This window comes from Halichoeres trimaculatus, unplaced genomic scaffold (genome assembly GCF_033239565.1).
Source record: "Halichoeres trimaculatus isolate MK-OKI-2021-1 unplaced genomic scaffold, fHalTri1.1 fHalTri1_scaffold_1, whole genome shotgun sequence".
Classification (NCBI taxonomy): domain Eukaryota; kingdom Metazoa; phylum Chordata; class Actinopteri; order Labriformes; family Labridae; genus Halichoeres; species Halichoeres trimaculatus.
The window spans coordinates 1,248,598-1,266,498 of NW_027437179.1; the positions used below are offsets into that span (position 1 = coordinate 1,248,598).

At 43.9% G+C, this 17,901-nt stretch overlaps 1 protein-coding gene across 1 annotated transcript in view; it reads left to right on the top strand.

Moving 5' to 3' along the window:
• The first annotated feature begins 9,580 nt into the window (after positions 1 to 9,580).
• angpt4 (angiopoietin 4) overlaps positions 9,581 to 17,901 on the top strand; it is an 82,663-nt gene continuing 74,342 nt past the window's right edge. The window contains exon 1 of the mRNA XM_074680134.1: positions 9,581 to 10,341. Coding sequence (XP_074536235.1) covers positions 9,967 to 10,341 — 375 coding nt within the window. The 5' untranslated portion in view covers positions 9,581 to 9,966. The remainder of the gene's footprint in view (positions 10,342 to 17,901) is intronic.

Consider the following 17,901-nt stretch of genomic DNA (forward strand, 5'->3'; position numbering starts at 1 on the left):
CTCCAGTTAAATTGATGTGGATCGCCCATCTGCGTCCCGTCTGCCTCTCCGCAGTCACAAACAGGATGAGCAGAGACGTTTGTCACAAAATACTCAAAGGGCACGTAAAAACAATAAAAGCCATTGTAGAAAGTTGTGTACTACAAAGCCAGCGGTGTGCCTGGACTTATCGTTTCGCTAATAATCTTGGGTGAAATTTTTTACCACATAACTACAAAAAAGTACCGAAAATTTGTACCGTTGAGTACTGTTACCGATTGCCAGGTACCGGGCATTGGTGCCCGCACTACTAAACTTTTTAGCAACGTCAGAGTCAGGAAATGTCTTTTTGGCAAGGCACTGGTGCAATCCATGGACCTGTAGCTGTTGTGGTGTTTTACAGTATGAAATGCCAAACATGCCCTGTCATGTCATGTTTTTCGGTGTCCATGAGAGTTTTGAGATCTCCAGCACCTTTATTGGACACTGAGACATATGTGCCAGCTTTGCACACGGTATACTCTGCCTCCCACTTGTCCCGACCGGGACGGTATGTCGGAATCTTTTTTTTGCATTTCATCTGTGAAGCTGCACTTACGCTTAGGCATCTTCCGCGCAATACAGCTCCGCTGTATAAACAGCCCCGTCTTCTCCGCTCTCCGTCTATGTCTCTCTCTCTCGCCTTCTCTCTGATCCTCTCACTCTCTATGCGTGTGTGTGCACGCGCAGAGCAGACCTGTGATGAGCATCATAGTATTGTTTGCAAGCGCCGGTCAATGTACGGACGCACGTAATGATCCTATGAAAATCAGTGAACACCGGACATTTTCGTGAATTTATTAAACCCGCCGGACACCCCGGACAGGACGTAAAAAGTGGACATGTCCGGGCAAAAGAGGACGCTTGGTCACCCTAAATAATCCCTCCAAGATCGACATGTTAGTCCGAGACCCATCGAGAACGGGAGACCCCGAGACCAAGACAGGACCGAGACCAAAGACTGCCGAGGCCGTGACAAGACCGAGACCACGAAAAAGTGGTCTCGAGACCGGTCTTGAGTCCAAGACCGGTCTCAAGAACTACAAGCCTAATAACCATGAGAGGGAAACAGCCGCAAGCTCAAAAATCTCATGCCAGATAACCGGAATGTTCACATTTCCAATAAATATGCCCCTTTTAGCAACACACCTGCTAAGAAACTTAACACTGGTGATTGGTGACTGGGTAGTAAGGAATGGGAAATTAGCGATGCTAGACACCATAGTCCAATGCCTCCCAGGAGCCAGAGCGGGCGACACTGAGGGAAATTTAAAACTGCTGGCAAAGGATAAACGTAGATTTCGTAAGATAGTTATACATGTCGGCGTAAATGACTCCCGACGTCTCCAGTCAGAAGTCACAAAGGTTAATGTGGAGTCGGTGTGTGCTCTGGCCAAAACAATGTCTGGCCCCCTGCCAAAAAGGGCAAATGATGAGATGTTTTGCAGCATCTCCTCATTCAACTGCTGGTTGTTGAACTGGTGTCCAGATAATGGCGTGGGCTTCATTGATAACTGGCGATCCTTCTGGGGGAAGTCGGGTCTAATTAGCCGAGACAGCGTTCATCCCACCCTGGATGGTGCAGCTGGTTTAACTTGAAATCTGGCTGATTTTATTACTTTACCCATCTGACAACTCAGAGTGGAGGCCAGGCAGCAGAGCAGCAGTCCTACACGCTCCTCTGCGTTTCCCTTAGCGCAGTTTCCCAGACACTCCTGCTGTAATATAGAGACTGGAGACCAAGACCCCTTTGCTTTAACAATAATAATGATAATAATAATAATAATAATAATAATAATAATAATAATAATAATAATAATAATAATAATAATAATAACAATCAAAATAATAAGAATAAGAATAATTATAAGAAGAAGAAGAAGAAAAACAACAATAATAATAATAATAATAATAATAATAATAATAATAATAATAATAATAATAATAAAGGAGTGAATTATGATAATCTAATAAAAATTAAAACTTCAGTTGCGGATAAACCACATGAAGTTAAAGTCAAATGTGTTTTCTTTAATACTAGCCCTTATTTTTAACTCAAGCTTTAATATTATCACTAGACCTAAACTAGGCTTAAGCTCTTTTGAAAGTCTTTTTCTTAGTTTCTTGCATCCAGCTGTAAAACCTGCGCAACCGATTTTGTTAGTTATTGTCTAACGGCCTCCTGGCCTGTACTCTCAATTTCTATCTGATTTTTCAGAGTTTCTTTCCAACATTGTTCTTCTTTCAGATAAAATCATCATCGTCAGTGACTTTAATATTCATGTGGTTGTTGTTGTCTTTGTATTGCCTTCATGTCATTACTGGACTCTTTCTGTTTCACACAGTCTGTGAACCATCCTACTCATAGCTTTCAAGACAAGATAAGGAGTCTTATCTTATCTTAATCCACCATGAGTACAGGACTTTGCAGCATTTAGCAAGTTACAATGGAGAGGAAAAACTTCCCTTTAACGGGCAGAAACCTCGGACAGAACCAGACTCATGTTAGACAGACATCTGTCTCAACTGTGTTGGGGTTAGAGAGAGACAGATAGAGGAGAGAGAGAGGGAGAGAGAAGTATAGAGAGAATGGTGTGTGTGTGTGTGTGTGTGTGTGTGTGTGTGTGTGTGTGTGTGTGTGTGTGTGTGTGTGTGTGTGTGTGTGTGTGTGTGTGTGACAGAGAGGGACACACACACATGCGCACACACATACACACACACAGGAAGGGATAGAGAGACAGACACAGACATAGTCTGAAGTCTGATGTTGTGGCGACAGTTAAGGTGAAACCAGCAGGCCATTCCCGGCAATATTCTAAAGCTGTAGCAGCAGGCCGTCCACATCACCGATCCAGAGGAACCTACAAGACAAACTCAGATCCTCCCAGAGAGGTGTATGGTCAGTAACTATCAATCAATCAATCAATCTTTATTTATATAGCGCCAAATCATAACAAACGTTATTTCAAGACACTTTTCAAAAACATTTACAGGTCTAGACCCGTAAATGTTAATAACATTTTATTAGCAGAAACCCAACATCAAGACAAGATAAGGAGTCTTATCTTATCTTAATCCACCATGAGTACAGGACTTTGCAGCATTTAGCAAGTTACAATGGCAAGGAAAAACTTCCCTTTAACGGGCAGAAACCTCGGACAGAACCAGACTCATGTTAGACAGACATCTGTCTCAACTGTGTTGGGGTTAGAGAGAGACAGATAGAGGACAGAGAGTGGGAGAGAGAGAGGGGGGGGGGGGGGGGGTACACACACGCACACAGACACACACACATACACATACACACACACACAGAAAGGGAGAGAGAGAGAAACAGACGCAGTCTGAAGTTTGGCGCTGTGGCGACAGTTAAGGAGAAACCAGCAGGCCATTCCCAGCAACAATCCAAAGCCGTAGCAGCTGGTGTTGGACAAACTCAGATCCTCCCAGAGAGGTGTATGGTCAGTAACTATAACAGGACAGTAAGACTAGAAGTTAGACTGACAGAAAAAGAGGGAAACAGGAGCCCTGTGTGTCAGTACCCCCCAGCAGTCTAAACCTATAGCAGCATGACTAAGAGCTGGTTCAGATCTGATCCAGCTCTAACTGTAAGCTTTATCAAAAAGGAAAGTTTTAAGTCTACTCTTAAAGGTTGAGACCGTGTCTGCTCCCCGGACCTCAACCGGTAAGTTATTCCAAAGAAGAGGAGCCTGATAACTAAAGGCTCGACCTCCCATACTACTTTTAGAGACCCTAGGTACAACGAGCAGACCTGCATGTTGAGAATGCAAAGACCTAGACGGATAATACAGGACAATTAAGTCTGTAAGATAGGATGGCCTGATGCCATTAAGCGCTTTGTAAGTCAGAAGAAGATTTTATAGGTAACCAGTTTAGAGACGCTAACACTGGGGAGATGTGCTCTCTCCTCCCAGTCCAAGTCAGTACCCGAGCGGCAGCGTTCTGAACCAGCTGAAGAGTTCTAATAGACTTATTAGGACAGCCGGATAAAAGAGAGTTACAGTAGTCCAGCCTGGAAGAAACGAAAGCATGGACCAGTTTCTCAGCGTCATTCATTTTCTGCCTCAAAGGTGGCAACCCTAGTCTCAGCAGACACCCTGTGCCGCGTGCCAGCCTAGCTTCTTTGTGCCATATTTAGCGAGTAATCAGACCCCACTTGCGATATAATTTTTTTTTTTTTTCTATTTCAAAATCGCAACTACTGACAAATCTAATGACTTTTTCTGGTGTTATTAGAGACTTGAGAGACTGTGACGTTAAAACACATATTGTTGCTGCTCTGCTTCTCTCAGTGTGCAGTGGATGCTCCCATGACCCCCTCCCTGTCTCAGGCAGCCGAGTGTACCATAGCAGTCCCTCTCAGCTGCAGTCAGAGCAGGAGGTTTTCAGCCCTCTATGTCCAGAGTGCATGTTAACCACACAGTGAAGGCGCTTTAAAGTTTTTCTGTTGTATACTATTGGTTTATCTATAAACAAAGAAAAAAGTAAAAAAATTGAAATATTTGTCGGAGTATCTCTCTGGCGTCATTTTAGCTGGTTGTAAGCCAAGATAAATGATGAGGGATGGAATTATGATGTTATAAAGCAAGAACCAACTGAAGGAAGTTCATTTGCAGTTCTTAACAAACTTAAGATCTTTTTTCACTTTTTTCTTCCATGACATTATTCCTCTCTCTGACAGCGTCCATTAAAAAAGACTTAAAGTCTGAACACACATTTGACCATTTCTGAACTGTCAAACTGCTCAGTCATGTTTTACGGAGGTGGGACATTTCTAATGTTACCTACATAATTATTAGGCTGCTATTCTACCTGTATATTTGATATGCTGATAACAAAACTAAGCTACATCACATAAATCTTCATGTGAACAGTCCACATTAAGCTTATTTTAATTATCAATATGCTCCGTGCATCTCCATGTCTCCTGATAAAGGTGGATGAGACTGAGAGCGAGGCAGAGGCAGGGACAGCATGCAGGGGCAGTGGAGGCAGCTCTGTTGCTGAGGTGGGTGCTGAAAGGTGACAGGTAGTTCTGAAGAATGTCACATGACTTATTGGGAGGCTTAAGCTGCGGCTGAAAAGTCCGTCCTATGGTCTTTTCCTAACCACTTTTCCTTGACCTCGATGGGAAACGTCATGAAGTCAAGGAAAGATGTGTAGGAGAATTCAGAAGGACTTAGGAATAGTCAACCGCGGTGTTAAGAGAATCCGACTGCACTTGCACTGGGCTACGTAATCATGCGATGGCGGATGTCAGTGACGTCAGTGGGTCATGGAACTACAATGTCCCCAAGATGGACTACAAAAAGCGCATCTCTGAAACTATTTATCCTATTAACATTTTGCCCCATAAATACAGGATACTCACTCCCAGCCTGACTTGGTCGCATTCCTCCTCCCACTGAAAAGATGCTCCAGATCCATGTGCCTTTAATAAGGCGAGCGTTTCAGCGTCTGTGACTACAGTCAAATTAATTATTATTATTATTAATTATGATCTTGCTTAAGGGCCGCCAATAAGTCAACGCTCAAATGACGACATGAATAACGCACACTGTACCTATCTTACACTAAAACATTAACTTGAATGTCATAATGTTACAACAGTAGCACAACATTCATAGTTCGTAAACAAACTATTGAGAGTTCAAAACATATAACAGTATGCGTATTAGGAAGTGATGGCATAAGATTGACAATAGAGCCTGACATGGGAGTGGATTTTCAGTCCTGTCCCATCCTGCTCCCACAGGAAATAATCCTGTCCCGTCCCACTCCTGGCTGATTTTCTCCCCATTCAACAGGTACAGTTCATCTGTGGTAAAAATTAGAAGCCATTTATTGCCTCAGTCCAAAAAGAAATGTATACCTTGGTGTAATAAACCTAAACATATGACCTTTGTTTTTACTTTTTTATTGAGCGATTCTTACCAATAAGCATTGACAATACCTTTATGTTTAAACGGTTTAAAAAAAAACTGCAACAAGAGATCTGTCCAGTTCTGTCTGTTTAACAGAAGGTCCTTACTTCTTACTTTGCGTTAAGCCTGGCTCACACTACAGGAATTTAAAAATCTTCAAAGATTATGAAACCAGGTTGTATCACACATGGAAAATCTTTGCACATTATCTTCACTCAAATCTTCAGCACGCACTAACTGCAAGATTTGAAAATAATATCAGGATTTCACCAAGATTATCTGACCAGAGGGAGCAATGCACCGCGGTTTGACCTGACGCTTTAAAGGGATAGTTCAGTTTTTTTGAAGTGGGGTTGTATGAGCTCTATGTGACCACTAAGGACATTAGATACAGTAGAAAGTTGTCTCCTCTCCCTCAGTAAGACACAAACTGTAATCGATGGTGACGAGGAAATAGACGCTAACAGGGAAAGACCGTACCAAATTCAAAGGCTATTTTCTCTGCCTACAAGAACTAAAATCAAAAAGTAATACCACAGTTTAAGAGTACGATACATCAAATATTCTTTAAGTGCATTAAGTCTTCGGAAATATAAACATTTATCCCGACCTAACTAACTGGTCATGCATCCTTCCGCGCAGCGCTAGTGCGCTCCGTCCCCCTCCTCCTTTCAGCTGTAGGGAATGTAAACAAGCTATGCTTTGGGCACCGGTTGTAGCCTCGTGTAAGTTTGATCAAGTATTGTAATTCTTTTGTTTGTACTCTAAGGATTGTGAGGCAGCGTAGGAAATTCAAAATGAGTGACTATGACAGCAACGATGAAGTTTCATTCACTTTGGAACCAAAAGGATACCTGTATGAACCAGAGTACACAGAGCTGCTACAGATGGTGACTGAAAGGAATACTGAGGAAACATCCAGGGACATCAAGATGCTGAGTGTTACTGCTGCCACAACTGTTGTTGTTGTTGTTGTTGTTGCTGTTACAGGACACTCCAGAATTCAGAAGAGCAGGGAAATCTGTGTGCTGAGTTATACAGAAGGCTTGAGAGCCAGCAGTGTCCTCAGACAAATCCTGAAGAGTGTCTGTAACCAAGTTCCACTCGTGACAGCAGTAACACTCAGCATCTGTGGGCATTGAGTCACAGCTCAGAAATTTACACCACTGAGTATTTCCGACTCTATCTTGATGTCCAGTGTCCGTAGATGTCTCCTATGTATTCTCCTTTGAGTACAAACAAAAGAATTACAATACTTGATCAAACTTACACAAAGCTAAAACCAGCGCTCAAAGCATAGCTTGTTCACATTCCCAAAAGCTGAAAGGAGGAGGGGGGACGGAGCGCACTAGCACTGCGCGGAAGGATACATGACCAGTTAGTTAGGTCCGGATAAATGTTTATATTTCCAAAGACTTAATGGATTTAAAAAAATATTTGATGTAGCGTACTCTTGAACTGTGGTATTAGTTTTTGATTTTAGTTCTTGCAGGCAGAGAAAATAGCCTTTGAATTTGGTACCGTCTGTCCCTGTTAGCGTCTATTTCCTCGTCACCATCGATTACAGTTTGTGTCTTACTGAGGGAGAGGAGACAATTTTCTACTGTATCTAATGTCCTTAGTGGTCACATAGAGCTCATACAACCCCACTTCAAAAAAACTGAACTATCCCTTTAAGCGCACTGCTGGGACATGGGGAGAGAGCAGCAGAGCTGTGTGCATCAGTGCCTTCATCCATTATGCACACGCAGAGGGACAGACGTGAAACTGACGCTGAATCAGTCAATAACGGCGTTATCTCACACTGATCTCTGACAAAACAACAGTTTGATACAGTATGAAAATGATGTGGTTGTGAATTCATTTCACAGGCATTATTTGACTGGCTCCAGTGAGCCAGTGGAGCACGCAGTCAGGTGACCCAGAGCCTTTCAGTTGCGCTTTGAGCCCAACGAGCGGCACATGTGACTTTTATTATATTTTATCTTCCTGATTGGTTCCCGCTCCTGCTCCTGTTAATTATTAATCCCGTACCATGTGGCTGATATAAAATTGACCCCCATCCCCAAAAATATCAACCTCTAATTGAGAATGCTTTATAATCAACAGTAACTTACATGGTGATCTCCATCCTTTTTCTGTCATGTTTTCCTCTAGGTACCTTCTTCTTCAGATTTATTCGTTTGTGTTCATAAAGGGTTGGTCGCTTTAAATATTGCTGCTGCAAGGAATTGTGGGATGGCATCGTCCCCTTTCCTTTTGGAAAGGATGGTCAGAGGTACCCTATGCTAAAGAAGATTTGAAAGGAAGCATTGAATCTCCTTTCCTTTGTGTCTAGAGAATTCAAACAGCTCTTGTCATGGCTGTCACTTAGATACTTTCGGGTCATTTCACTCCATTAGGAACCTTCATAAGCAAAAATGACTATTCAACTGCAGCCTTTGTATTTTCTGAATCTTCTAATTCCCAGTGCCACAGTTCATGTATAAAACATTGCAAAAGCATAATCCTTGAATCAAATAGAGAACAAATACCAAAAAGTTGTCAGTGTCAGTCCTCTGTATTATACCAGAGCATAATAGTCAGTTATAGTTAATTGCAGATCATGCCCGCTCCAAGGAAAAACAAAGAAAAGGAGAGATAACTTTCAATCTGAAAAGACGATAAAATGCACCAGAATGCAGGAAATTGCATTTAATTTTCTAAAAATGTTCTGGGGGAGAACCCCCAAACCACCACCAAAATATGTCCCCCTCACATTCAAAAGGCTGCTGACTCCCTGGACTGGGGCACAGATCTGGATGTGCACCCATGGCTCCACCTCCGTCCCTTGCTCCTCGCACAGATCTTCTGTTATCGCTCTGTGCTATCAGAGCATTTTATCTGCAGTCACATCTGTCAACTTCTGCAGAACAGTTTATCACCGAGCAAATAAACTCAGTAACCATTGGCTCGCAGTGTCCCCCCACATGTAGAGCTTGTGTTTCATAAGCCTGGGCCCACGCCATCAGTCTGGAACCAATCTCAGCGTTTCCACGTGGAGCGAGGAGCAGCAGGACGGACCAGAGGAGGAGAAGAGATGAATCCTGAGACGGAGGGCTGTGTTCTGGAGCTCTGTGGTTGGCCCTCATGCCCTTGGATCTCCCATGATGCCCCAGAGCGCGGCTGTGTTTCTCTCTGAGTCAGTTTGAGTGACCAAACAAGGCATCTGGACTCACTGCAGAGCAAAAAAAAAAAAAAAAAAAAACACTCTGAGGAGATTACTCCAGCCTGTTTCTTTCACTTTACTTTCTCTTTCTTACCCTCCCTCCCTCTGCACTAATCCTCACTCGTACTGCTTCTCATTCCTCCCTCCCTCCCTGCTTTCTTTCTTTCTCTCACATAGAGAGGGCACTCTGCTAGACCTCCCCCTGGTCTCCTGTCCCTCCATTCCTCCCTCCCATCCACCCCCACCTCCCTCCTTCCCTTCTCCTTCTCCCAGCTACTCTCAGATAAGAGGCAGAAGTATTTTTCTCCGGCCACTTCTCAAAGTGAGGCCGACATAGGAGGATGAGAGAGGAGAGCTCTGTTTTGATCTCATCTTTCTTTACGTGCATCTTCTTCCTCTCTCTGTAGCATCTTTGCTCTTTTGTAAACTCCTTTCCCTTTGGATTGAATCTCTCTCTGCTAACTCAGTGACATCATGTCAGGCCTTGACCTGATGGATCCATCCTGAAAGATCTCAAAAACAGGTCAGAAAGGCGTTCAAAGAAATAAAGTGGTGGCAAGAAGGGGGATGGATGAGAGGTGTTGAGCAGCCAATCTCGTTTTTCTGGGAGTGAGAAGGGAACAAGAGAGAGAGCCTTTCTACGTTTCTGTTGAGTCTCATCCAGAGGAGGTTTCTCCTTGAGAGCTTTTTGTTGCAGAATCAGACATCGTGGACTGAACATCAGGTGCAGAAGCACCTGTCCTCAACATGATCGGCATCTTTTGACCTCCCTCAAACTCCCCTGAAGACAGCGTCATGAAAGTCTTGAACCTCAGTCTGCTCCTCCTGCTGCTTGGGATCTTCTCCACCAGCGTTTCCAGCACAGAGCGAGAAAGAGGAAGGAGCCAGAGAAGAGGAGGAGGAAGAGGAGGCAGCAGCAGTGGAGGAGCAGAGAGGAGACGGAAGTACCACCGCATCCAACATGGTCAGTGCAGCTACACCTTCATCCTGCCAGAGCTGGAGGGGTGCCAGGCCGGAGGATCCCCGGCGCTAAGCGAGCAGTATGGCGGCTCTCGCAGCAGAGGAAGCGTGGTGCAGAGAGACTCGCCGCTGATAGACGGAGACTCATCAGCTCAGAAACTGCAGCAGCTGGAGAGCACGATGGAGAACAACACACAGTGGCTGCAGAAGGTAAGAGACAAATCTTCTTCTTCTTTTTCTTCTTCTTCTTCTTCTTCTTCTTCTTCTTCTTCTTCTTCTTCTTCTTCTTCTTCTTCTTCTTCTTCTTCTTCTCTTGTCTTGAGTCGTGTGTTGCCACCTTCTCCCGTTTGATGCTCCATCCTGTACCAATATGTGGAGGAACCAGTCAATCCTCAGCGGTGATAAGAGATTTCAGGCTGTGGAAACACTGAGGTTTTCCTACTCGGTGATCTGCAGGAGCAGGATCAGAGTTTCAGGCTGTGGCTCTGGTGAGTGTCAGCTGGTTTCAATCAGGAGAAAACAGAGAGAGCTTAACCTGCTGCTGTCTGAACAAACTGTAGCTCTTCCCTTGGTGCACCGTGGAAACCACCTCAGAGCCTCATTGGCTCATCTCTACCACATTTACTCTGACACTGCTGTGACGGATGAAGACTCGCCACATCGATTTTGAGACCTGATCCTTTAAAATCCTGGTCTGAGTTCAGTCTCAGGAACTTTTCATCACTTCACTCGATCTTTTCTTTATTTCTCTGATACTTGATGAACTTGTGCCAGCTTCACATCATGCTGCCCAGAGTACACGTGGGATCTTCTGATTCACTGTAAAGCAGTTTCTAAGAGGACTTCCAGGATGGCCCCGTGTTGTGTTAGAGCACAGATCAGCCTGTGTCTTTTTACAGAGTTCTCAGAAACACTCGGGCTGACACAAAGGATGCTTGAGGAAACAAACTAACAGACATGTGGTCTTCAGATGGATCAGAAAGAGATTGAGAACGAGATTGATGTTCATGGTTTGTTCTGAATTGTGTCAAACTGTGTTCAGGGTTTTGATGGGTTTTGTCTTTTATGGAGCTTGATGTTCGAGCTCTGTAGTAAGCGTTGTTGTCATGAAGGATGTGAAGTCTGGTTTGGGTGCATTGAGTTACTGATCAGGCTGAGGTGAGACACTTCCAGGTGTCACTTCACAGAAAGTCTGCTGTTTTCTGCCCCATTTTTCTTCTTCATTGGATTTATTAGTGGGGTACACTGTGTCGCGCTGCTGTGGTTTCACACTATTCACACTGCTATCAGCATCGGGCTAACACGCCACCAACCAAGAAGGGTACAGTTGGTTGTGGGAACACAAACAGAATCAGGCTTTATTGATCCAACCTGTACCAAAATGTACTGATCCAAACTGGACCACTTGGTGGAAACGGGAACTTTGGTCAGGGAGTCTCCAGTTCACTGCTTCTGTTGAAGATCAGACATGAATACATATTTAGGACCACAGCTGCCTCCACCCACAGTGTGCAGACCACACCGAGGAGAGTCCTCTGCTGGTCCAGCCGCTCTGCCCCCTCCTGACAGCTCCCCCCACTCCTGCTGATGTGCAGGTTGAAGTGATTTGAGCACAGCAGGTGATGTTGATCCACAGAATTAGATTAGTGAAGGAAAACAGTTGTGAAAGCAGTGCATGAATGTGAGTGTGTGTGTGTGTGTGTGTGTGTGTGTGTGTGTGTGTGTGTGTGTGTGTGTGTGTGTGTGTGTGTGTGTGTGTGTGTGTGTGTGTGTGTGTGTGTGTAGTCTTCATTCATCATCATTAGAATCCCTGAGATGTGAGTGGGGACTGAGGCCGCCCTAGCATGAATGATGCTTCTGTTTTAGGGTTCAGAGTTCAGGGTTCGTATGAGTCATGACTCTAACAGGAGGAATGCAGATTTACAGAGCTTTCATTCTGCTTTAAAAATATCAGGTAGTTCCATCATGGCTGCCTCAAGTTCAGGACATAAAGGACAACTACAGGGAGGTATTCCACGGCTCAGAAATACTGAACAAAGCTGGAAACGTTGCTCCTACTGGGAAAATTTACAAAAAAGAAGCACAGAGAGGGTCAGAAACCAAAAAGGACTGATTGGAAGAGGAAAAAAGTCTACTGTCCTTAGATCAAACAGGAAGTACAGTTAAAGAAACGTTTAACGTGATGTAGAAGGTGAGGGATGAGCAGTTTCTCTCTCTCTTGTTGAAAGATTTTAATTTGCATAGGTTATATTTAAAATGAAGCTCCACTGGGTTAGACCTCTACAGTGTCCGTCTGTTTGCAACAAGCCACTGTGTGTGTGTGTGTGTGTGTGTTTGTGTGTGTGTGCGTGCGTGCGTGCGTGCGTGCGTGCGTGTGTGTGTGTGTGTGTGTGTGTGTGTGTGTGTGTGTGTGTGTGTGTGCCTCTGTGAGATTAATGCATATCTTATATAAGCTCCTGGCTGCTTGTGTGTTTGCTTCTACCACCCACTCTGTTGGACCTCAGAGGAGGGTCAAGTCCAGAGCTGAGAGCTGCTGCCCCCTGACAGGAGGCAGACAGCTGACCTTTGACCTCTAGGGTTCAGACAGGGTCAGCAGTCAGTACGTTATCTCTGTTTCCCTCTGAAACATCCGTCCACCAACTGGTGTCAGCATCCTCTCATCACAGCTGTGATTCAGTTCAGATAACTCTGTCTCCACCGTCTCTGTCTCTCTAGCTCTCTGACCTCGTTTACAGGACTACATTTAATCTGAAAAACGCAGTGAAAAAAATCTGTGTTTACATGGAAACAATGAGGGACTGAAAAGGCTGTAGTACGCATGCCAGGCCTGTAGGTGGTGCTATAACTGTCTTGTCCAGAAGCAGTTTTTGGTAGATCTCCATTGAAGTAGAGCTGGGCCAATCATGTGGTGTGTGCTGTGTGAGTGAATGCTAAGAGCAACAGATGCTCATTTTGTTAAAGACAGTCACAGATTCAGCTGCACAAGCACAACATGGTAGACCACAACGATCATAACAACTAGGGATGTCCTGATCCCTAGTATTGGACCAGGATGATTTTTGCATTTTTTAAAGTATCGGTGATCTGAAATTATAGCCAATCCTCTCAACCGATCATTCACGTTAGCTGTCATAAAGCCAAAAATGCTGCCAAACGCCAACATGTCAGTAAAACTGAGCACTATAAGTGCGCCCAACCTCATAAAGTTGATGAGAGAATGATAAAAAAAGGTAAGGTACAGTGACACAGAATAGAAGCCACACTTACCTTTAGTACAGAACACGTGTGCACAAGCTGATACGTTTCAGCATAACATCTGCTTTACAGCACCTTACAGTAACTCTACAGGGACAAAAGGCTCAAAGGGCGAACACAAACAAACAAGGTATTGTCTGCTAGCTTAGCTCTAACAACTCTGTGGCTTCAGTGTCAGCAGTGTGGAAATACATCAAACTAGAAAGTGAAGACAGTCCAACAGCCACATCTATGCTCTGCGATCTTTTCAAGAGACATCTAGTTTGGCCAAAACATCCCAACAACAACGCCACGTCATTCACTTGCTGAGGAAAGGCTGCTCTACTGTTTCTGGGCTTCAACAGAATGGATAAATATCCATGGAGAGAGGACGACAGCTCTGAGAAGAAGGTTGGACTCAGGCATGGGCGGACTGGCCATCTGGACGTTCAAGGGTCCAGATGGACCGGTGCCGTCGGGTGGGGCTGCCGGTCTGTCAACGGCCGGTTCTGACCAACGGGCAGTTTCGACTAACAAGAACAAAGTTCAGATTAACAGAAACCAGTGTTCATTAAGACAATCAAAAATATAAATTTGAATCATACATTTTTGATTACACAAAAATTAGGTCATGAGTGTAGGAAACTAACTTGACGATGAGCCTGAAGCATTTAGCAAAGTCAAACTCTGATTAAGGAGTTACATGTTTTTTTTAGGGCTGGGCAACGATTAAAACTTTTAATCGTAATTAATCGCATGATTTCCCTGATTAATCATAATTAATCGCATTGTGAAAGTGCCATAACATCTGTCATGCAAACACTAAATCAGTACTTGTTATACAGTAATAGTTAAATCACATATTTAGTGCAAATAAAATTTACAAAATGTAAATACAAAATTAAAGCTTATTGCCACGGTCAGGGCATTAAAGTGATACTCCGGGATGGAACAAGTTGGGTCCTATCACAAGGTTTAGGGCAGAAATTACCCCTACAGAAGTGTTTTTGTGCAGCAGAAGCCCAGAGCGCTCGCACCAAACACCCCCTCCCTGCTCCTCTGCCGGTTTCCTCTGCACTCAGACGGGGCCATATTTTACTTGACCAAAACACAAATAAACGGACTTCCACCAAAAAACTCTATCTGTCTGCATTCATGCTTTATTTAGAGAATTTTCAGCGCGTTGCTTTCACACAAAAACACAGCTAAATACGGCCTTAGCTCTCATCGTGTCTCTTCGTCCTGGCAGACTACCTGCGTTTGTTTATATCTGGCACGCCGTGCGCACGGACTGATACACTAAGCGGCGAGCGCCTGTAAAGGGCAACACTGGTTTTTTGACACCTGGACCTTATTTATAGGTGTGTGCATGCTCATATACTCACTCAGACAAACATTGTGCAGCGCGGAGTCCTTCAGAAGTTATTTACAGCTGATTTTAGGGAGGAGGCAAGGGAGCTTCGGCGCGGGACATAATCTCTGCAGAATCGCTCAGTTCAGCTATATTTTTTCATCCATCGCTATCTATCGTTATCACAAACTCCTCTTCTGTTGCCATAGGCGAACACTGTCCACAAGCGCACCACCAGTTGGCATTGAGTCGTGGACGTGTTCCTGTTTGTTGTTCTGGAGCCAGCTCGTCTCTCTCCCTCTGCATCCTTCTTTCATGGAGCTCCTCGTCCGTGTACTCAGGCTCAAACCGGTAAGGACAACCGTCAAGCTCGAAGTCGTAGTCTGAAGACGGTAGACGAGCTGACTTTATGATAACACTGGCAATGGATGAAAAAATATAGCCGAAATGCCCCTCTTCTCCATGCTTGTTTTGGTTACTCATCGTGTTTTTCTGCCAATTTCACTTCCGGTCAGCGACAGACATTTACAAAATAAAAGCATGTGAGCAACGTGCACTAATGTGCGATAAAATATTTAACGGCGTTAATAGATTGGCGAGTTAATGCGAAAATAACGCGTTAACTTGCCCAGCACTAGTTTTTTTCTACCACCCTCAGATATTTGCGCTGTGTTCACCGTGAAGTTGAGGTTGGTTACTGTGTTTGTGAAACACTGAGCTGAACTGGATGTTTACAGAGAAATGCAGCGCCTCTCACCGACTGATGATATCATAACAGCTGGGTAATCGTCTGATTCAGAGATTAACAGTAAGAGTGGCACCTCTGTGACACCCGTACTTCATAAAATTCATCAGCTCTGTTTAATGCGGAACGTAAATAAACTGTTGGGTCAGGGTTCAGACACAGAACCTGGTCTCTCTGTGAGCCAGCAGCAGAGTCTCAGTTCAAAGTGTCAGGATGTTTAGCTGCACTCAGAGTCACGCTTTGGTTTGGACGGGTGGAGCAGCTTTGAAGTGGTCTACTGGTTTTCCAGAGAGAGTGTGTGTGTGTGTGTGTGTGTGTGTGTGTGTGTGTGTGTGTGTGTGTGTGTGTGTGTGTGTGTGTGTGTGTGTGTGTGTGTGTGTGTGTGTAAACAGCAGAGGTTGAGGTAGTTAACAGGAGGCTTGTTTAGCTTTCTGCCAAATGACTGGCTTCAAACAGACACAGACAGAGACACAGACAGGCATACTCTGTGGTCAGATCTCAGCTATCAACCTCTGGTGCTGTTTCCTCCTTTGATGATAACTTTCTGCACAGAAACAAAAATAGCTCTGAACCGTCTGAAGAGGAGAAAGGAGAAAGCTTGAAGACAAAGGTAGATGCATGTTGTGTTCATCAGTAGTTTGTCCATCTGTGCTTCTGCAGAAACATGGCATTGCAAGATGGCCGCCTCTGTAAAAGAAGACCTGCTCCCATAGTCTTATTCACAGAAACAGTTCTGGACAATGACCTTAATGTGAACCCAGTCCATTGTGTGTGTCTGATAACACTCAGTCCGCAGCTCTGATCAGAATCTGCTCAACTTGTGACATCACATGTTGTTCATGGTGGAGGAGAGGGGCGTGGTTATAGGAGCTCATTTGAAGACACTAAAGAGACACACACCAGAATCAGAATCAGTTGCCAAGCAACTGTTTTTCATTGTAAGGATTTTGTCTTGGTCTGTTGGTGCAAATAGTAAAAAAATATTAAGAACTGAAATAATAATTCAAGAAATAATTAATATAATTCACAATATAAAACTCAAAAGTGTTTGCATGCAAAAGTTAAAAATAAAATATATACAAAAATGTATACTATAAGAAGACTGGTTTTAAACTCACTCTGGAGTTTTATTCAGTTAGACTGAAACATGGTGAGGAAGCTTTTTTTAAAGAGGTTATGATGGTGATTGGTTATCGGGGCTGTTATCTGATCGTGATTCACAGTAACCAATTATTTGTCCAAATAATCCTTAGGTGTTTGGAGTCGATTATTTTCCTGCTCATGCCTGCAGCAGATCCTCCCTGATCTGAAATCAAAGATGATAAACATGTTTAACCTTCATGATTCCTGCCTCTGTACCCAGAGTCAAGAGGAAAACTGGAGAAGAAGAAGAGCAGCTTGTGGTGTTATTCAACCTGACAATTTGAGAGTTTCTTCACTTTATAACAGAACACATGTTAGGATAGCTGGAAGATTGTCCTCCACGTTTGTCAATCTTCTGAAGTCACTTCTTATTCTGTGAGATCCCATGAATATTATCGTCCATTTCTACCACATCTGCTCTGTTTAACAATACTAAATTTTACGTAATGCACCTTTACTGCTCTGTATTTGCTTCACTCAAAGTGAAAGACTTTTCTGACTGTGTCTCAGGACTCCTGTAGTGATGATGAAATTGTGTAGAGACATCTGCTTCAGTCTGCAGACATGTTTATCAGACGTCTGTATTAGTCACATTTACACAGAAATATAGAAATATTCGACAACCACACACACACACACACACACACACACACACACACACACACACACACACACACACACACACACTCACACACACACACACACACACACACACACACACACACATGCTCTCCCACTCATGACCTCAGCCACTTCCACTTGGGGTCTGTTTCCTGTTGCTATGTTGCTGTTTGTCTTTTTGATTCCTACTTTTACAGCTCCATCGTAAGCCACAGCGCTGGTTCTCCCTTTATTTTTTACGGCTGAAATACACCAGATGCGTCTGCAGCACGTTTCCGCTCTGTCACAGCACCAGATCAGATAGGTTTCCATTCAAGTCAATCTGTGTCACTCTCACACTGGATCGGTTCTGTTGCAGTCTGTCTGTGTGGCTGATCTGTCATGTTTCAGATAACACACAGCCATCCTATTTTTGACGGACACAGAGCTGTGACGCATAAATTCAGGATAGGGTAGAAATGGTTAGGTGTGCAGTGTGTAACATAACAATGCTAAAGTGAACAATACATCCTCCACATACTCAAGCCTCAGTGGTTTGATCCTCCTGAACTGCTCTGAAAAGGAACTCAAAGTTGTTTCATTTGAACTTGATGTCTTTTCAGGATGCGTGCAAGTGTTGTCAGAGAGACCTGATGGACATTACTGAAAATGGCTTTGTCACCAATAATGTTGTCTT